The sequence below is a fragment of the Gorilla gorilla genome, chromosome 11 (genome assembly GCF_029281585.2).
Source record: "Gorilla gorilla gorilla isolate KB3781 chromosome 11, NHGRI_mGorGor1-v2.1_pri, whole genome shotgun sequence".
Classification (NCBI taxonomy): domain Eukaryota; kingdom Metazoa; phylum Chordata; class Mammalia; order Primates; family Hominidae; genus Gorilla; species Gorilla gorilla.
The window spans coordinates 71,581,973-71,600,845 of record NC_073235.2 but is presented as its reverse complement, the minus strand read 5'-3'; the positions used below and the strand labels follow the sequence as shown (position 1 = coordinate 71,600,845).

Below are 18,873 nucleotides of genomic sequence, written 5' to 3'. Positions count from 1 at the left end.
GACTATGGGGTGGTTAACTGCAATAAGAAGAAACCAGAGATCTACAAGTGAGCTGTCCCTGGGGCTATGTCCAAGATGGGGATGACCTCACAGGCAGGCAGGTTAGCTAACTTTGCCCGAGAATTCTTCCATCTCATTCTTGCTGTGATTTTTTTTTTCATTTTGATGCAAAAATGATGAGTATATCCTTCTTCAGAATTACGAAATGTATATCTAAGTGGATTGACACCATTTGTAATTTGATTTTTTACTCACCAATATGTTGTAAACTTGAAAGGAGAAAATTACCTCATAAGCAGATATTTCTGGAAAGGTGATTAAAAATGAATAGAATTACTAATACCTTCAAACGGACATGGTTTCAAGCAGCAGATATTAAATATTTTTTCTTTTTTTTCTTTTCTTTTCTTTTTTTTTTTTTGAGACAAGGTCTTGCTCCTTCTTCCAGGCTGGAGTGCAGTGGCATGATCACAGCTCAATGCAGCCTCAACCTCCTGGCTCCTCTGCCTCAGCCTCCCAAGTAGCTGGGACTACAGATGTACGCTACCATGCCAAGCTAACTCTTTAGTTTTTGTAGAGACAAGATTTCACTATATTGCCCAAGCTGGTTTTGAACTCCTGGGCTCAAGCGATCCTTCTGCCTTGACCTGCTGGGATTACAGGCAGACTTTCTTCGCAATATGTTAAGCATGTGTGTATATGCGTGTGTGTGTGTGTGTGTGTGTGTGTGTGCGCACGTGCACACTTGCACATGTGCATTAGCTAATTTCTCTGGCTCTTTACACCATATTATTATGCAAAAAATGTTGCATTCTGCCACTGCAGGCTTCTTCTTGTAAATAGTCTACAAACCTTTGCGAGCAGTATTGGCTATTGGAATCGGGAAACGTCTGTTTAGGGAACTCTTTCTTTTGGATGGGGTGTGGGCCCAGGGTCTATTCAATTTAGAAACATGAATATAAGCAAGATGCAGATCTAATCCCACTGTAACTGTAGACTAAAGAGAGCCTTTTTATTTAGCTCTATATCTTCATGGGGCTTCAAAGACCCTTCAAATGCAAGATTTCCAGCCATCTCAGGTGTAAGTTGTGCCACATGGTCTGGGTCTTGTTACTTTTACAATCATCAGAATAAACTAACCAAATATATCGTTTTTCTTCTTTCGGAATGATTAGTTACTATGTCATTACATCTTTCCACCAGAAAACTGTGCATCAATGTTCTTAGGGGCTTGAATAGGATGTTCATTCACCTCCATAGCTCCCTCTAGGAAGGCTTGTCTGAGTGTTGGGGAGTCTCTCTTCATATATATATATATTTAGGTATATATTCTTTTTTGCAGTCCTCTTATTCCTTTTCCTATCTTTTTCTTTCCTTCTGTTTGCAGTTCTATCTAGTGTTTTACTGCTGCCCTTAGCTTATACCAGTGTCACACAATGCTTGATCACCCTCCCTTTTCCTGTCCTTTTCAAAGCTTATCAGAACTGAGCTTTGGTCCTTCAGAGTCATCCTCAGCAAGGTAACAGAACATGTCTATCTACTCATGAAAATGTTTGACTTATCTTTTAATATTTAGATAAGAGATGATACTTAACATTCACAAGTTACTGTAAATGCTGGGGACCATAAGCATGGGGCAGGCCACGGTGAAGATCATTTTGAATGGGCAAGTCTTTCAATTTCCCTTACATCACACCAAGCAGGCAAAGCCTAAATACAGGGCAGGACTTGCCTATGTGATGTACCATTCCAGCCCTCCTTTTCAAAGAAAACTTGAGCAGGGACCCTGGGATACCACCAGCGATGGTGGGACTCCCTTTTGTAATCCAAATAAGCATGATCTAAATGAGTCCAGGTTGGAGCAGGTAAGGAATGGGGTTGAAAAGGAGATGTGTTCTTGAGATCGGCCAATTTCATAGCCTGGAGGAGACATTTGTGGTTAGTTGAGTCACACTGCCTTGGGATTAGCCAGCTCTGCTTTCTGTTTCAACAATAAAAAGTCTTGCAAAGCTGCTGGCATGTGAGACAGAGGTATCCAGAAAATTTTGGCATCTTTTCCAGCGGCATAATGAGTCTTAGGGAAGAGACTTGTTAGAGCGTGGTCCATGCACTCTACCACCGGAGAGAGGTCCATGTTCACATAGGATTTATTGCCTTTCAGTTTGTCTAGACCTAAAAAGAGACAAAAGCACATTTACTCTTTGGTAGAAGGGGAAAGCAGAGTGGAAGTCTAGGGTGCAAAGGGGAGGATGGATACAAGGGGATTTATTCTGAATTGTCCATTATAATTGAGGCTCATTTTGAGGATTTACTAACTATTCCTCAGAAAATGATACTGCAATGCTTTCTTTAGACCAGCAGCTCTCAAGATTGGGTGGGCAGCAGATTCTTCTAGAGAGCTCATTAAAACCCAGGTTTCTGGGTTTCACCTCCAGAGTTTCTGACTGAGGTATGAGGTGGGGCCCAAGAATGAGCATTTCTAACAAATTTCCAGATGATGCTGATGCTGCTGGTCCAGGGATCAAACTTTGATCCCTCAGTGCTTTAGAGCAATGAGGAAATGATACTTCCTAAAGCCCATGAGGCCCCTAAGCCTAGAAAGTTGTATGTTTGATTTCTAATTTGTTTTAGGGGATTATGTGTCTAGAGGAAATGTGGGTTACACATATGCTTGTGCATGTATGTGCATGCATGTGTGGATGTGAGTGTGCACTTGTATACTTGTATAGGCTTCTATACTCTGTAAATAAAGAGAGAATCATCCCCAAATGTACTGACTCAGGAAGCTAAAAGGATCCCAGTTCTCATGCAAATGAGATGTTTGAATAATGAGCCTTTAGAGAGGCAGGTTTTTTACAAGGGATTGGTGGTGGTTTAAAACCCCAGTCTTTTCAATACATGGTATTGGGAAAACAGTATATCCACATGAAGAAGAATGAAACTGAATCTTACACCATATAAAAAAATCAACTTAAAATGGATTGAAGACTTAAACATAAGACCTGAAATTATAAAACTGCCAAAAGAGGCCTGGCATGGTGGCTCACACCTGTAATTACAGCACTTTGGGAGGCTGAGGTGGGAAGATCACTTGATCCCAGGGAGTTCAAGACCATCCTGGGCACCATAGTGTGACCTCATCTCTATTAAAAAAAAAAAAAAAACTACTAGAAGAAAACATAAAGGAAATACTTCTTGACATTGGTCTGGGCAATGATTTCTTTGGATATGACCCCAAAAACACAAAGCTAAACAACAGCAAAACTAGATAAGTGGGATTGTATCCAACTAAAAAGCTTCTGCACAGCAAAGGAAACAGTTGAAAGAGTGAAGAGAAAACATACAGAATGGGAAAAAATATTTGCTAACTTTATATCTTAGGCACAGTTAATATCCAAAATATATAAGAAACTCAACAGCAAGAAAAGAAATAACCTGATTAAAAATGGGAAGAGAATCTGAACAGACTTTTCTCAAAAGAAGATACAAATGGCCAACAGGTATATGAAAAAAATGTTTGTCACCACTAATCATCAGGGAAATGCAAATTAAAACCACAATGAGATATCACCTCACATTTGTTAGAATGGCTACTATCAAAAGACAAAAGATAACAAGTATTGACAAGGGCATGGAGAAAACCTCTTGTATACTGTTGGTGAGAATGTAAATTAGTACAGTCATTATGGAAAATGGCATAGAGATTTCCCCCCCAAATTAAAAGTAGAGCTATCATATGATTCTCACATATTTTTAAACCATACCTGAGCTGTGTCTTCTCAAGGGAAAGTCTATGATGTTAGATCTTTCTTTCAACTTCAAGTCCCACTGGCCACAAGTTGTTCAAAGAACCTAATAAGTCTTAGTGGCTATTTTAAACTCCTACTATCCCAGCTCGGGAAATTAAGAAAAGATGACCTTCAATTTGTGGTCTACTTTGGGACCGTGACTTTGGCTGATCTCCAAGTCCTGACTTGAAAACTCTAGTGAGAACAACCAGTATAAAACTGAGCTCAATGCCTTTTGGTATTTCTGAGACAGAACACATGAACCAGGAACCAAGCCAAAAATAATTGGAGATGGAAGTCAGTGATATATTCAAAGGCATTTAAAAAGTATCAGTATCAATATCAAACAGAGAAAGCTCTTTTAAATGAGGGGTTTTGTTTCTGAAGTATTAAGTTCCATCTTAGGCGGAACCTACATAGAACCTTCAGAGTCAGGAACTGAAAAGTAGAGTATTTGATGGCAGTGTCTCTAAACCTATAGTGACATGTCAGCACTAAGATGTTTGTAAGACCAGACATTTCAGTTGATATATAGATAATGTGTGTGCATGTGTGTGTGTGTGTGTGTGTGTTTGGGGTAATGGTGGTTGGAGGAGTCAGTCATTTTAAAAACCTCTCCAGGGGGGTCTGACTTGGCTTTTGGCTCTGCCTTGAAAACTCCTGACCATGAACCTTGCCACAGTTGACAGTCTTACCAAGTCCACTGATCAAGAGGCCTGAGCACAGTTTGGAGGGAAAGAACTACCCATAGTTAGGTGGAACCCTGCTCAACTCAAAGCAGGAGGTCAGTGAGTACTTGAGGATTATCAAGTAAACTTTAACTGACCCAAGAAGTTTGTGGCGGAGGGGAAGGCCTGATAACAGGAGTGTAACCAAGTCCTTAATGCCTTGTTCACATTACAGTGCCATGGCCAAGCATAAATGGCAGGGTCAGGCTGCCTGGGTCCAAATCTAGCTCTTCCACTTACTGGTGGTACTATTTTGTAAGTTACTTCTCTATGCCTCTATTTCTATAAAATGAAGACGATAATAGAGTTTTTTGGGGGATTTTAAATGAGTGTCCATGTAAAGCACTTAGAATGGTGACAAGTACATAGTAAATATTTACTATTTGTTAGTCGTCATTATGTCATCTTTATTATTATTCTCCCATCTCTGACTCAATCTCTTGACCAGGAAGGCTCCTGGTGTCTTCCATCTTCTCCTCCATGTGTTCCTGCTCCAGAAAGTTTCCACCCAAGTAATTATTTCCTGTCCTTTCCTCTTATTCAAACCTGACCTGCCCCATTAGGGCTTAACCAGCAATGCTCTTTTCCTGGTCTAAATTCCCTGGGGAATTAGAAACCACACCATCTAGCACCACTTCTGGGCTGTTAGATTACACCTAAGAAGTAAAGGATTAATTTTATTGTGTGCTACATTGTTTCATTGTTTTACATTCTCGCTTGGTTACTTCTTGTTGTCAACTAGATTGTAAACTAGTTAAAGGTCAGAGGCTGAACCTTTTCCATCTTTTGTAACCACCATAAATCCTTAATGCCAAGTGTACAGCTGGTGCTTGAGGAAAAGAGGAGGTATGGCAAAGGTGAAGACCGTGGCTCGAGTTGCCTTCCTGGGCTCAGGTCCAGGCATGACTAGGAGGTGTTGTGTAATCTTGAGCAGGACATTTCACTTTCTCAAGCCTCTGCTCGTTACTCTAATAGTTTTTGAGGAGTAAATAATATAATTCATAAGACACTTAGCAGATAACTTGGCAGTTTGTAATTGCTCAGTAAATGTTTATAAACAGAAGCAAGAGATGACAGTGAAATTAATAGGAGATCCCTGATCCATGGTTAAGATCCTTATTGGGGTATTACTCAGAACCTTGTTATTTCATCTGTATTTGAATCTCCTTCATGCTGTTCAGGACAAAGAATTCTAGAGGACGTTGGCACCGCCCAGAAACTCACTTTTTTCAATGTAGCCTTCTCCATATTGTTGTTTGATGTCTGGAGACAGCTGCTCCCAAATGGCGAGTTTTTTTTCAATTACCTTTACTGGATCTGCCAAGTTTGTTTTGAACAATCCTGGTTCAATGCATGAGACGTGCACACCAAAAGCTTTCATGTCCCGTCTGTGAAAAGAACCCATTGAAGATGTTTAATCCGGGTTTGTTTAGAAAATATTTGCTATTTGAGTGACTATTTTCTCACGAATCTTTTCATGGAATCACAGATTTGGGTGCATTTGAAAGAAATATCTTATTCTCTCTCCCTTTCATTTTGCAAGTGAGGAAACAGGTTCAGAGTGATGAAGTGAGGACTAGTTAACGGCAGGACAGGAAAGGGATCTGGGTGGACACCACCCCCAGTCCACTGTTGTTCTTCCTAGAGTGTTCTCCACGCTCTCATCATTGACTAAGTGGACATTCAGGTTATGAACAGGTTTCTTATCAGTACTTAAACCACCTTATGGTGAAATGAACTAATGATAGCCTGAATGGACAAGTTCACCTCCATTCTAGCAACATAAGGATATTGCAGCACAAATGAGGATGTGCTGAAGGACACAATACAATAATCCCTGATGTGACTAACCTGCTCCCTATGCTGTTGAGCAAGTTTTATTTTATTTTATTTTATTTTATTTTATTTTATTTTATATCATGCTGCAGCAGAAAACTAAAAGCCTACTCATTCCCTAGGCATCAAGGTTTTACAGGAATCATGGTGCCCCTTTCTTTAAAGCAAACCAATATACAGATGTTCCTTGACTTCAGGTGGGGTCACATCCTGATAAACTCATTGTAAGTTGAAAATATCCTATGTCAAAAAATGCATTTAACATACCTAACCTCTCAAACATCATGGCTTAGCCTAGCCTACATTAAACGTCCTCAGGACACTTACATTGGCCCACAGTGGGGCAAAATCATCTGGCCACACAGTGCCCTGCAGCATAGCAGTTCTTTGCCCTGTGATTGCAACAGCTGATGGGGAGCTGGGGTTTACTGCCACTGCACAGCATCGCGAGAGAGTATTGTACATATTGCTGCTGGTAAAAGATCAAAACTCCAAATTCCAAGAAAAGTTTATAACGCATGCATCTCACTTTCACACCATTGTAAAGTTGAAAAGTCATGTTTAACATTGCAAGTCAGGGACCACCTGTACAGCAAACCAGTATATGAATAGTCATTTCCTAAATTTGATTTATTTTCCTACCAGGAATATATAATATAAGGAAGTATTTATTCGTTTTATAGAACTCTTCACCATAAGATTTTTTAAAAGCTCTATTAGTGGACTTAAAATGTAATTTATTTTTTCTTAGGTTCTGCTTTCTAGCAACGTTATTATTGTAAAGTTTGAAATATATTTTACTAAAAATGCAAGTTAGCTTGACCTTGAAATATTCCGAAAGGTATGTGACTTGTACTAAAATTAAAAAAGATTATTTCCCAACTTACTTTTGTTTTATTCACCTGTTGCCCAGTTTCCTCTAGATTGTGGAAGTAGCAGTGCCAAGAGGCTATTTCGGAAGACTTTTCTCCCCACCCACTCATAAAAATAACGTACTAGGGACAAGTGGCCTTACGCCCTCCAACTAAGCTTACCAGGTAAGTAAAAACCATATTAAATCAGTATGCATGCTGGGAAAATACAGCTTTAAGGAGCCCCAACCCTCTCTCAAATGGACTGCTGCCCCTAAACACTCCTATATATAGAAATTGTGACGCTGAAACTGGATTGTGGTGCACCTACATAATACCATTTAAAATACTAGTTCCATGATTCATTTAAGAAAAATACTCTTTATTGATTACTATTAGGCATGGCATACCTGCATGGCAAAGCTCACAAACCCTTCAGTTGAAATCTTTTTTAAAAGTGAGTAAATCTCTAATTACATGTACTACAATTTTATTATGATACTGCTGGTTGTAGAGTGGAACCAAAGGTCAACCAAAGAGACCAATGGAGGTTTTTTATGACCTTGCTACTCAAAGTGTGATCCCTGAACCATGGGCAGCACCTGGAGCTTGTTAGAAATGCAGGGTCTCAGGCCCCTCTCCAGATCCACTTAATCAAAATCTGCATTTTGAAAAGATCCCCAGGTGATTCAAATGCACATTAGTTTTTTGGAAGAATTGTTCCAATATTTTTGTGCTTATTTCCTAGGAGAATCAAACTTGGCAACCTGATCAAATGGCAAAATGAAGTTGCTCTATCTTTATTAATTTCAGTGGAGTAATTTTAACCTTTTATTAGTAAACTAAACCTAGGTCCATGGTATAGATCATAAACTCCAACATATGCCTTCAACAAATAATAGTCAAATAAATAAATGGATGAATCAAAGGAAAACCTATAACTAACTTTGTCTTCTCACTTGCCTATTGTGGCACCACTCAGCTGAATATCTTCCGCTTGCTTCTGTAGTCCTTTCCCCCACCCTCTGTCTGCACCATATCCTGGGAATCTTACCTGCACTAAGTATACTCTGGCTTCTGTTGAGTTCAGTCTATTGAAAGTGCCAGTGGGGGATCAGGAAAGAGGTGAGGGGGTCAGAGTAGTTATCCTCCTGTGGTGTCAACACTGGTTATTTTTATCCCTTAACTGAAGACAACAGCCTCTGCGTCTCCAGGTTCTGGAAACTGCCCTGTCTCCTTGTCCCTTCAGTCCTCTGAAGAGAAATACCCCTACTGTCATTAGCCCCTAGATTCTATCCTTTGAGATTTCAGTAGATACCTCACACATGTTTATAAGTCCTTTAAGCATACTCTGTGCCTTTTACCCAGTTTTAATGTGCCACCATTTCCTGCCAGAATCTTGACTGAAAGAATCACTTGTACTTTAGGGGATTTGAACTGATGGTGATAAGTTCTGGTTCCAGGTAAGATGGATTAAGCACACTTCCCCCAGTCTCTCCCACAGAATGAAGCTATAAAGCTTGGACAGCATGCTTGGAGAAGCTATTTAAGAACTAATGGTTTTCTACTGAAGGTTTAAATAGCATGGTACTGTTGTGTCTGCAACTGACAGTAAACCAATGGAGAAGCCTATTCTGATCTAGCCTCTCTATATGATTCCCTAAATATCTGACAAACTGACCAGTTGAATATAAATTCGCTGCCACTCTGAGCATCATGTATTAAGGCAAAAAGTAAAAAGGAGTTAAACTTGGGTTCAAATCTCAGTTCTGCCACTTACCAGCTGGGCGACCTTGTGCAAATTAATTAAACTCTTTTAGTTTTAGTGGCATCATCTATACACTGGGAATAACTTAAAGTACTAAATAGGGTAGAGGTGGAGCAGGATGGCCAAATAGAAGCCTTCATTGATCATCCTCCCCACAGGAACACCAAATTAAACAACTATTCACGCAAAAAAACCTTCATAAAACCAAAAATCGGATGAGTGATCACAGTCCCTAACTTTATATCACTTTAACTTCATATCACTGAAAGAGGCCCTGAAGAGGGTAGGAAAGACAGTCTTGAATTGTTGATGCTACTCCTCCTCCATAGACCAGCAGCAACTGTGTGGCATGGAGGCAGAGTCTGCGTACTTGGGGTGGGAGGGAGAGCACAGTGATTGTGGGACTTTGCATTGGAACTCAGTGCTGCCCTGTCACAGTGGAAAGCAACACCAGGCAGAACTCAGCCAGCACCCATAGAGGGAGCATTCAAACCAGCCCTAGCCGGAGGAGGAATTGCCCATTTCAGTAGTTGGAACCTGAGTGCCAGCAAGCCTCAACAGTGTGGGCTAACGTGCTGTGGGGTTCTAAATAAACTTCAAAGGCAGTCCAGGTCACAAGGATTGCAATTCCTGGGCAAGTCCTGGTGCTGTGCTTGGAGACAGTGGACTTGGGGGGCAAGCAACCTAGTAAGATGCCAGCTTGGGCAGCCAGGAGAGTGCTTGTGCTACCCCTCCCCCAGCCCCAGACAGCACAGCCCACAGCTCTTGGAGAGACTCCTTCCCTTTGCTTAAGGAGAGGTAAGGGGAGAATAAAGAGGACTTTGTCTTGTGACTTGGATAACAGCTTGGCCACAGTAGGATAGGGCACCAGGTAGAGTCCTGAGGCCCGTATTCCAGGCCCTACCTCCTGGACAACATTTCTAGACTTGTCCTGAGCCAGAAGGAAACCCACTGCCTTGAAGGGAAGAAATTAGTCCTAGCAAAATTCATTACCTGCTGACTAAACAGCCCTTGGGCCCTGAAAAATCAGGAGCAATATCCAAGGTACTCACCATGGGCCTTGGGTGAGACTCAGAGACATGCTGGCCTCAGGTGTGACCTAGGACATTCCCAGCTATGATGGCTATAGGGGGAGACTCCTTGTGCTTCAGAAAAGGAGACGGAAGAGTAAAGGAGATGTTGTCTTGCAGCTTAGGTGCCAGCTTGGTTTGACTACAATGGGGTAGAGCACCAAGTGGGCACTTAGTGTCTCCAATTCCAGGCCTTGGCTCTTAGATGGCATTTCTCAACCTATCCTGGGCCAGAGGGGAGCCCAGTGCCCTGAAATGAGAGTCTCAACCCTAACAACATTCACCACAAGCTGATTAAAGAGCCCTTGGGCTTTGAGTAAACATTGGTCATAGCCAGGCAATACTTCCCGCAGGCCTGAGGTGGTGGTAGCTAAGGTGAGAGACTCCTCTCCTTGTGAAAAGGGGAGGGAAAAGTGGGAAAGACTTTGTATTGTGGTTTGGATGCTGGCTCAACCACAGTAGAATAGAGTACCAGGTAGATTCCTAAGGTTTCTGACTTCAGCCCCTGGCTTCCACATGGCATCTCTGGACACCTCACCCAAGGGTAGGGAGAACTTGCCACCCCGAAGGGAAGGACACAAGTCTTATTGGCTGGCTTCACCACCTGCTAATTGTAGAGCCTCAGGGCTTTGAGTAAACATAGGCAGTAGCCAGGCAGTGTTACAGAGGGCCTTGGGTCTGACTCAGTGCAGTCCCAATGATGGTGGTCAGGAGTGCTTGTGTCACTCTTCCACCACCTCTAGGCAGCTCAGTATATAGACAGAAGCTCCACTTGTTTGGGAGAAAGTAAGGGAAGAGAACAAGAGTCTTTTCGTGGTAAACCAGATAATTCTTCTGGATCTTATCCAAGACCATCAAGGTGGTACCTCTATGAGACTACAAGAGGCACAGTCTTACTGGGCTTGGGGTGCCCCCTAATGAAGATATGGCTTCAGGAACTAAAAAGTTAGATCACAACAGCCAAGTCCCTTCAAATACCTGGAAAGACTTCCCCAGAAGGATGAGTACAAACAAGCCCAGACTGTGAAGACTGCAATAAATACCTAACTCTTCAATGCACAGACATAAAAAAAAAATCCACAAGCATCAAGACCACCCAGAAAAATATGACCTCACCAAATGAACGAAATAAGACACAAGAGACCAATCCTGGTGAGACAGAGACATGAGACCTTTCAGACAGAGAATTCAAAATAGCTGTTTTGAGAAAACTCAGTGAAATTCAAGATAACACAAAGAAGGAATTCAGAATCCTATCAGATAAATTTGACAACGAGACGAATAATTAAAAAGAATCAAGCAGGAATCCTGGAGATGAAAAATGCAATTCACATAATAAAGAATGAGTCAGTCTCTTACCAGCAGAATTGATCAAGCAAAATAAAAAAATTAGTAAGCTTGAAGACAGGCTATTTGAAAACACACAGAGGAGAAAAAAGAAAAAAAAAAAGAATGAGGCATAGCTACAGAATCTAAAAAATAGCCTCAAAAGGGCAAATCTGAGTTACTGGCTTTATAGAGGAGGTAGAGAGAGAGAGAGAGATGGGGTAGAAAGTTCATTCAACAGAGAACTTTCCAAACCTAGAGGAAGACACCAATATCCAAGCACAAGAAAGTTATAGAACACTAAGCAGATTTAACCCAAAGAAGACTACCTCAAGGCATTTATTAATCAAGCTCCCAAAGGTCAAGTATAAACAAAGGATCTTAAAAGCAGCAATATTTGTTTGGAGATTCCTCAAAAACAAATAACATACAATGGAGCTCCAACCCAATTTGGAAAGGAAGAAGTCAAATTATCCTTGTTTGCAGATGATATGATCTTATATTTGGAAAAACCTGAAGACTCCACACACATAAAAACTATTAGAACAAATAAATTCAGTAAAGTTGCAGGATACGAAATCAACCTACAAAAATCAGTAGCTAACAGCAAACAATCCAAAAAAGATTTCTATTGCCAACAGCAAACAATTTCTGTATGCCAACAGCAAACAATCCAAAAAAGAAATCAAGGAAGTAATTCCATTTGCAATAGTTAAAAATAAAATAAAATGCCTAGGAGTTAACTTAAAGAAATTAGAGCTCTCTGCAATAAAAACTATAAAACATTGATAAAAGAAATTGAAGAGGATACAAAAAGTGGAAAGGTATTCCATGTTCATGGATTGGAAGAATCAGTATTATTAAAATGTGCACAATACCGATAGCAATCTATAGATTCAATGCAATTCCTATCAAAATACCAATGACATTCTTTACAGAAATAGAAAAAACAATCCTAAAATTTATATAGAAACACAAAAGACCCAGAGTAGCCAAAGGCACCCTGGACAAAAACAACAAAACTGGAGGAATCACATTACATGACTTCAAATTTTCTACAAAGCTATAGTAAACAAAACAGCATGGTACTGGTATAAAAATGGACACATAGACCAATGGAACAGGACAGAGAACCCAGAAACAAATCCATACATCTACAATGATTCATTTTTGACAAAGGTGTCAAGAACATGTATTGGGGAAAGGATAGTCTTTTCAATAAATGATGCTAGGAAAACTGGATGTCCACATGCAGAAGAATGAAACTACACCCTTATCTCTTACCATATACAAAAATCATATCAAAATGGATTAAAGACTTAAATCTAAGACCTCAAACTATGAAACTACTACAAGAAAACATTAGAGAAACTCTCCAGGACAATTAGCTGGGCAAAGATTTCTTGAGTAATATGCCACAAACACAGGTAACTAAAGCAAAAATGGACAAATGGGATCACATCAATTTGAAAAGCTTCTGCACAGCAAAGGAAAAAATCAAAAAAGTGAAAAGACAACACATGGAATGGGAGAAAATATTTGAAAGCTACCCATCTGACAAGGAATTAAAAATCAGAATATATAAGGAACTTAACTCTATGGGGAAAAGTCTAATAATCCAATTTAAAATGGGCAAAAGATCTGAGTAGATATTTCTGAAAAGACATACAAGTGGAAAATAGGTATATGAAAGGTGCTCAACATCATTGATCATCAGAAAAATGCAAATCAAAAGTACAACGAAATATTACCTTACCCCAGTTAAAATGGCATATGTACAAAAGACAGGCAATAACAAATGCTGGTGATGATGTGAGAAAAGGGAATCCTCGTACACTATTGGTGGGAATGTAAATTAGTACAACCACTATGGAAAACAGTTTGGAGGTTTCTCAAAAAACTAAAAATTGAGCTACCATATGATCCAGCAATACCTCTGCTGGGTATATACCCAAAAGAAAGGAAATAAACATATCAAAGAGATATCTACACTATCATGTTCATTGTAGCACTGTTCATAACAGCTAAAATTTGGAAGCAACCTAAATGTCCATCAACAGAAAAATGAATAAGGAAAATGCAGTATATATATACAATGGAGTACTATTGAGCCATACAAAAGAATGAGATCCTGTCATTTGCAACAACGTGGATGGAACTGGTGGTCATTATGTTAAGTAAAATGAGCCAGGCACAGAAAAACGAAGTTCCCATGTTCTCACTTATTTGTGAGAGCTAAAAATTAAAACAAACTCATGGAGACAGAAAGTAGAGAGATAGTTACTAGATGCTTGAGAGGGTCGTGGGGGTGAGAGGGAATGGTTAGGGGGTACAGAAATATAGAAATATAACTAGATGGAATGAATAAGATCTAGTATTTGATAGCACAACAGGGTGACAACAGTCAACAATTTATCATAGATTTAAAAATAACTAAAAGAGTATAATTGGATTTTTTGTAACACAAAGAAAGGATAAATGCTTGAGGTGATGGATACTCCACTTACCTTGATGTAATTACTATGCATTGTATACTTGTATCAAAATATCTCATATAACCATAAATATATATACCTACTACGTACCCACAAAAATTAGAGATAAATATGGTAGACTTTTTGAAAGGTACTAAATAGGATGTCTTGTACATAAGCATTCAGTAAATGTTTGCAGCTATTGTTTCCTAATAAGTTGATTAATTTGATTTACCTTAAGCTGTCATTGAAACCTTCCACTGCATATTTGGATGGAGTATAGCCCCCTCCAACGATTGCAAGGCGACCTCCAACACTGGAGACATTAATAACTCTCCCTTGAGCTTTCTTGACCAAAGGAAGCATATTTAGTGTCACACTGATGAGTCCAAACAGGTTCACTTCAATAGGTTCTCTGTAGTCCTCTAGTGTCAGCCAGTCAGTGGGAGCCAGCACGCCGGGAACACCAGCATTATTGATCAGACCCCAGAGACCTAGAACAGAGAGGAAGGAAAAGAGGTGTGGTAAGATAGTAACTTATTTGCCACCTTTGATGAAAATACAGCCCCTGCTTTGCACAATGGTGCCATTTCCTCCTTGAAGTCATTTTCCTACTCTGAAATACTTCGCAGTTTTGGGAAGTGATAGCAGAGAGGGTGGGAGGCTAAACTGAAATAGTTGAAGTTCTCACTGTTACTCTATTTCTGGTTCTGAATGTCAAATACTGAAACTCTGTGTGTGAGTCTTTCTGCTTTTTAATCTCAGATGTAGAGTAAATTGATCTATTTTTCTTTTTCTTATTATACTTTAAGTTTTAGGGTACATGTGCACAACATGCAGTTTGTTACATATGTATACATGTGCCATGTTGGTGTGCTGCACCCATTAACACGTCATTTAACGTTAGATATATCTCCTAATGCTATCCCTCCCCCCTCCCCCCACCCCACAACAGGCCCCGGTGTGTGATGTTCCCCTTCCTGTGTCCATGTGTTCTCATTGTTCAATTCCCACCTATGAGTGAGAACAAATTGATCTATTTTTCCTGCCTTGCTAGATAGTAAGGCCAGAGAATATTTATATAATGTTCTGTATGGACAAAGAGTGATATCAATCTACTTCACATTTATTTTTGGTTAAGAATTCAGTCATTCACTTGGCTTGTTTAAAATGGGAAACATTTAGTATTTTTAAAGGTGTTGGAATTCAAGTGTTAAAAATCGAAGCCTTATCAAATCCTTGCTTTTGAGCTTCAGAGTCTCAGCTACATGATCAAGAGGTACTAGAAAAAAAATCGCAAACATTTGTTTTTTCCTTTGTGAATCCTAACATCTTAATCCATGAGAATGTTTCACACTTCATTCAAAGCCAATAAAAATTCTTCTAGTTCAGAATACAGTCACCATAGCAGAATCTATTGCAGAATGGACATCCAAAGGCTCACTACTCTACCTTAACTATGTAAGACACTCATACTCAAATTCTCAGGCCATTTTCAACCTTGCCCATTGAAAATGTGTGAGCTCTAGAATCATTTTGCAGGGAGAAGTGGGTGCCAGGTATCCAGATGGCAATTTGGGAATTGCCCCCATATTCTCCTGTACCTTTTAGTCTAAATTCCTTTGCTGTATATGGGGCAGGGGAGAATAGCCCTTTACAGGAGAAGACCATGGAAAGTCAATACTTTCATCTCAGCCCTAAATTCACCCACTGAGACTTAGGCCCAAGGGTCTTCTGGGCTGTGTTTCTCATGCACACAGACAGCCTGTACTTGGAACTACTCAGAAGCTATCCTAAGATTAGAGAAGTACATAGCTGGTATTTAGGAAACATTTTCTCAAAAGGCCATATAAAACTTGAGCACATTTTATTTAGCTTTGGTTACCTCCCTATCCCCTATCCCTGTCCCATCCTACCCACTTCCATGTCTCTCACCTTTTTCCCCAACTTGGTTCTTCACCCACTGGGCAGTCCTCTTGACATTCTCTGGGTCGGTCACATCCAGAAGCACAGTACGAAGTCTCTCTGAGGTTTCTGCCTTTAAAGCTGTTGATCCTGATTCAGTCAGACAGGCAGCGATTACATGAAATCCCTTTTTATCAAAAGTTCTGGCTGCCAAGTTTCCAAAGCCCGAGTCACATCCAGTGATAAAAATGTACTTATCGGTGATGTCTTCAATCTTTAGTTTTCCTTTACGAGTCCACAGAAAACCACAGAGGATTAGGAGGCCTAGCACCCAAAAGAGCATTTTTCCCCCTGTGTGTGATAGGTACACTCCTTTCTTGTATAATACAAGAAGATGGTGTCCTGAGTGTTCAAAGTGAAAAAGAAAATTCAAATTAGAACTACAAGGCATTATAACCCAGGACTGATGAATTTGAGATATTTTAATGCATTTGTGTGGATAAATAGAAAGTTAAAGAAACAATAACTCTTATTTGGTTGTTTGTGGGGAAGACGGCCATCTAAATGATAAATTGTTCCTCTAAAGTAATGCAAAAACTAACCAAGTAGTATTCAGAGAAATTAAATGGAAGAGAGGGAGAGGGGAGCCATGGCAAAATTGACACAAGCCATTGAGTTGCCACGGCCAGTTGGAGCTATGTGGAGTGACGGTATTAATCTCAGGAGTGAACGTGTCTATCAGGAAGACAGACCCTCACAGTAAAATCTTACCTCTTGCTAGTTCATGAAATTCCACTGCAGAATGGGCTTAAAATCTATTAGAAACAATAATTCAATTTTAATTGTTCTGTCAGACTCCCAATTATCTTCAAACTGTCAGGAGAAGAAGAGCGTTTTTTGTTGCCACTAAGAAGATATTCCCAACTTGGCTTCCATTTTCTTATTTTAAATGGGTTAATGTCAATCTTCAACCCAACTCTGAGATCATTACACCCCAATGCAGATGAGTATTAAAGTGGGAGGCAGCAAGTGAGGTCACCAAGAAAGGGCAAGACAAATGGGAAGTGACTGAGAGGGAAATGCTGGCCAATGCACCATGTCCCAAACCAGACTCCCACATCCCCAAATTCTGTCTTCTGTGAACACCAGTCTCCTGTGAGAAAAAAATCACATGGACAAAGGATAAAGCCAAGCAGATGTATGCTGTAAAATGGAAGCTTTGACCATATGTGCAGCAGAACTACTTGGAAAATTAATTTTGTCAGGGCTAGAGGTAGCCTAGGGCCTAAAATCAGGCAGGTAGAGGGCTTTCTTTCCTTTTTCTTCAGAAGCCTGCATCTGCGTTTCCCCTCAGCATATATTACTCTTACCATGGGGTACTGGTGCCAGAGAAAAGCAAGCCATCCAGAAAGAGGAAGTGAACAAGAACCTGAGGGTTATGCCTGGGTGCCAAAGCTGTATGGCCAGCTGCCTCAGGTCTGAGTACCATGGGCCCAGCGCTCCACACTCAGTGATGGAGCAGCCCAAGAGAATGAGATCATCAGCTCCCTCCCCACAGAGGAGCAGGTCTGTGTTGGCTCTCTGAGCCTGTGGAAGGGAGAGGGGCTAAAGAGAGAACCACATGTGGGAAAGACCTTATTTTCTTCCTCCATGACCCAAAAAGCTTCCTCCTGTGTCCACGCAATATCTTTGCCCTTAATCTTGACCCACCCTGAGACTCAAGAGGGGCTTTAAAATGCCTCACAGAGGACGATCAATAGGCCCTGAGTTGAAGTTCAGAACTTGTGGATGCTTTTGGAATCATGGCTGTTCCTGGACACTGAGTTCAAAAAGGAACTGAGAGGCCAAGCGAGTTTATAGACTTTGGACTTTATTTTCTTTCTTTCTTTCTTTCTTTTTTTGAGATGGAATTTCGCTCTTGTCGCCCAGGCTGGAGTGCAGTGGTGCGATCTCGGCTCATTGCAACCTCCACCTCCTGGGTTCAAGAGATTTTCATGCCTCAGCCTCCTGAGTAGCTGGGATTACAAGCACCTGCCACCATTACAAGCACCCGGCTAATTTTTGTATTTTTAGTAGAGGCGGGGTTTCTCCATGTTGGCCAGGCTTGTCTTGAACTCCTGAGCTCAGGTGATCCACCTGCCTCGGCCTCCCAAAGTGCGGGGATTACAGGCATGAGCCACCACGCCCAGCCTGGACTTTATTTTCTTACAATTATTTCCTAATTTTTCCTTTGAATCCTTTTCAAAAATCATTTACTTTTTTCTGCTTGTGAAAGTAATTTATCCTCAAGAAAAAACATAGGAAAAAATGAAGATAGTAATGATTATAACACTTGATTCAATATTTTAGTGCATTTTCCCCATTTTCTTCTGTATTTGTAAAGTTTTCTTTCTAGATCAAGAAATATAAACATACACACAGAATTTTAAACACCACACACACAGACACACACACACTATTTTTACTGCTGTTTGAGAAACAGACTATTTCAGATTAAAAAAAAATCAGTGTAATGTCTTCTTCACTTCTCAAGAAAATTTCGGGCTCTGCTTTTATCTTTCTTCCCCCACAAGATCTATAGCTAAAGAAAAAAAAAATGATAAAAGAATTGTCAGTTCAGCCGGGCCTGGTGGCTCACTCCTGTAATCCCAGCACTTTGGGAGGCAGAGGCGGGCAGATCACAAGGTCTGGAGTTTGAGACCAGTCTGGCCAACATAGTGAAACCCCATCTCTACTAAAAATACAAAAAATTAGCTGGGTGTGGTGGCGGGTGCCTGTAATCCCAGCTACTCAGGAGGCTAAGGCTGGAGAATCAGGCAGGAGAATCGTGAACCCAGAAGGTGGAGGTTGTAGTGAGCCAAGATCATGCCATTGCACTCCAGCCCTGGCGACAGTGCAAGACTCTGTCACAAAAAAAAAAAAAAAAAAAAGTCAGTTGATAAAAATTAAGTCAGAGGAATATAAAAATATGTTAAGTTTGGAGAACCTACTTGATTCTTGTGGTATAGCTACAGCTGTTTCTGAAGTAGTCAACTTTTTAGATTACCACGGCTTAATAATTTGGTATAGTTTTTCCAACTCTCTTCTGTGTAAGAGTTATAATTTGTTGCAAATCAATGTCCACGTA

General features: G+C 40.3%; 1 protein-coding gene across 3 annotated transcripts in view; it reads right to left on the bottom strand.

Moving 5' to 3' along the window:
* Window positions 1–1,548: 1,548 nt before the first annotated feature.
* DHRS9 (dehydrogenase/reductase 9) overlaps window positions 1,549–18,873 on the bottom strand; it is a 28,843-nt gene continuing 11,518 nt past the window's right edge. For 2 of the 3 annotated variants that reach the window (XM_055379125.1, XM_019021658.3), the window contains exons 2-5: window positions 15,777–16,148; window positions 14,077–14,335; window positions 5,741–5,904; window positions 1,549–2,172 (exon numbers count right to left, since the gene is read on the bottom strand). In XM_055379125.1, the coding sequence (XP_055235100.1) occupies window positions 1,949–2,172; window positions 5,741–5,904; window positions 14,077–14,335; window positions 15,777–16,148 (1,019 nt within the window). In that variant the 3' untranslated portion in view covers window positions 1,549–1,948. Of the gene's footprint in view, window positions 2,173–5,740; window positions 5,905–14,076; window positions 14,336–15,776; window positions 16,149–16,517; window positions 16,666–18,873 lie in introns of those variants that run through there. The other variant, XM_063694968.1, reaches the window with a different exon arrangement.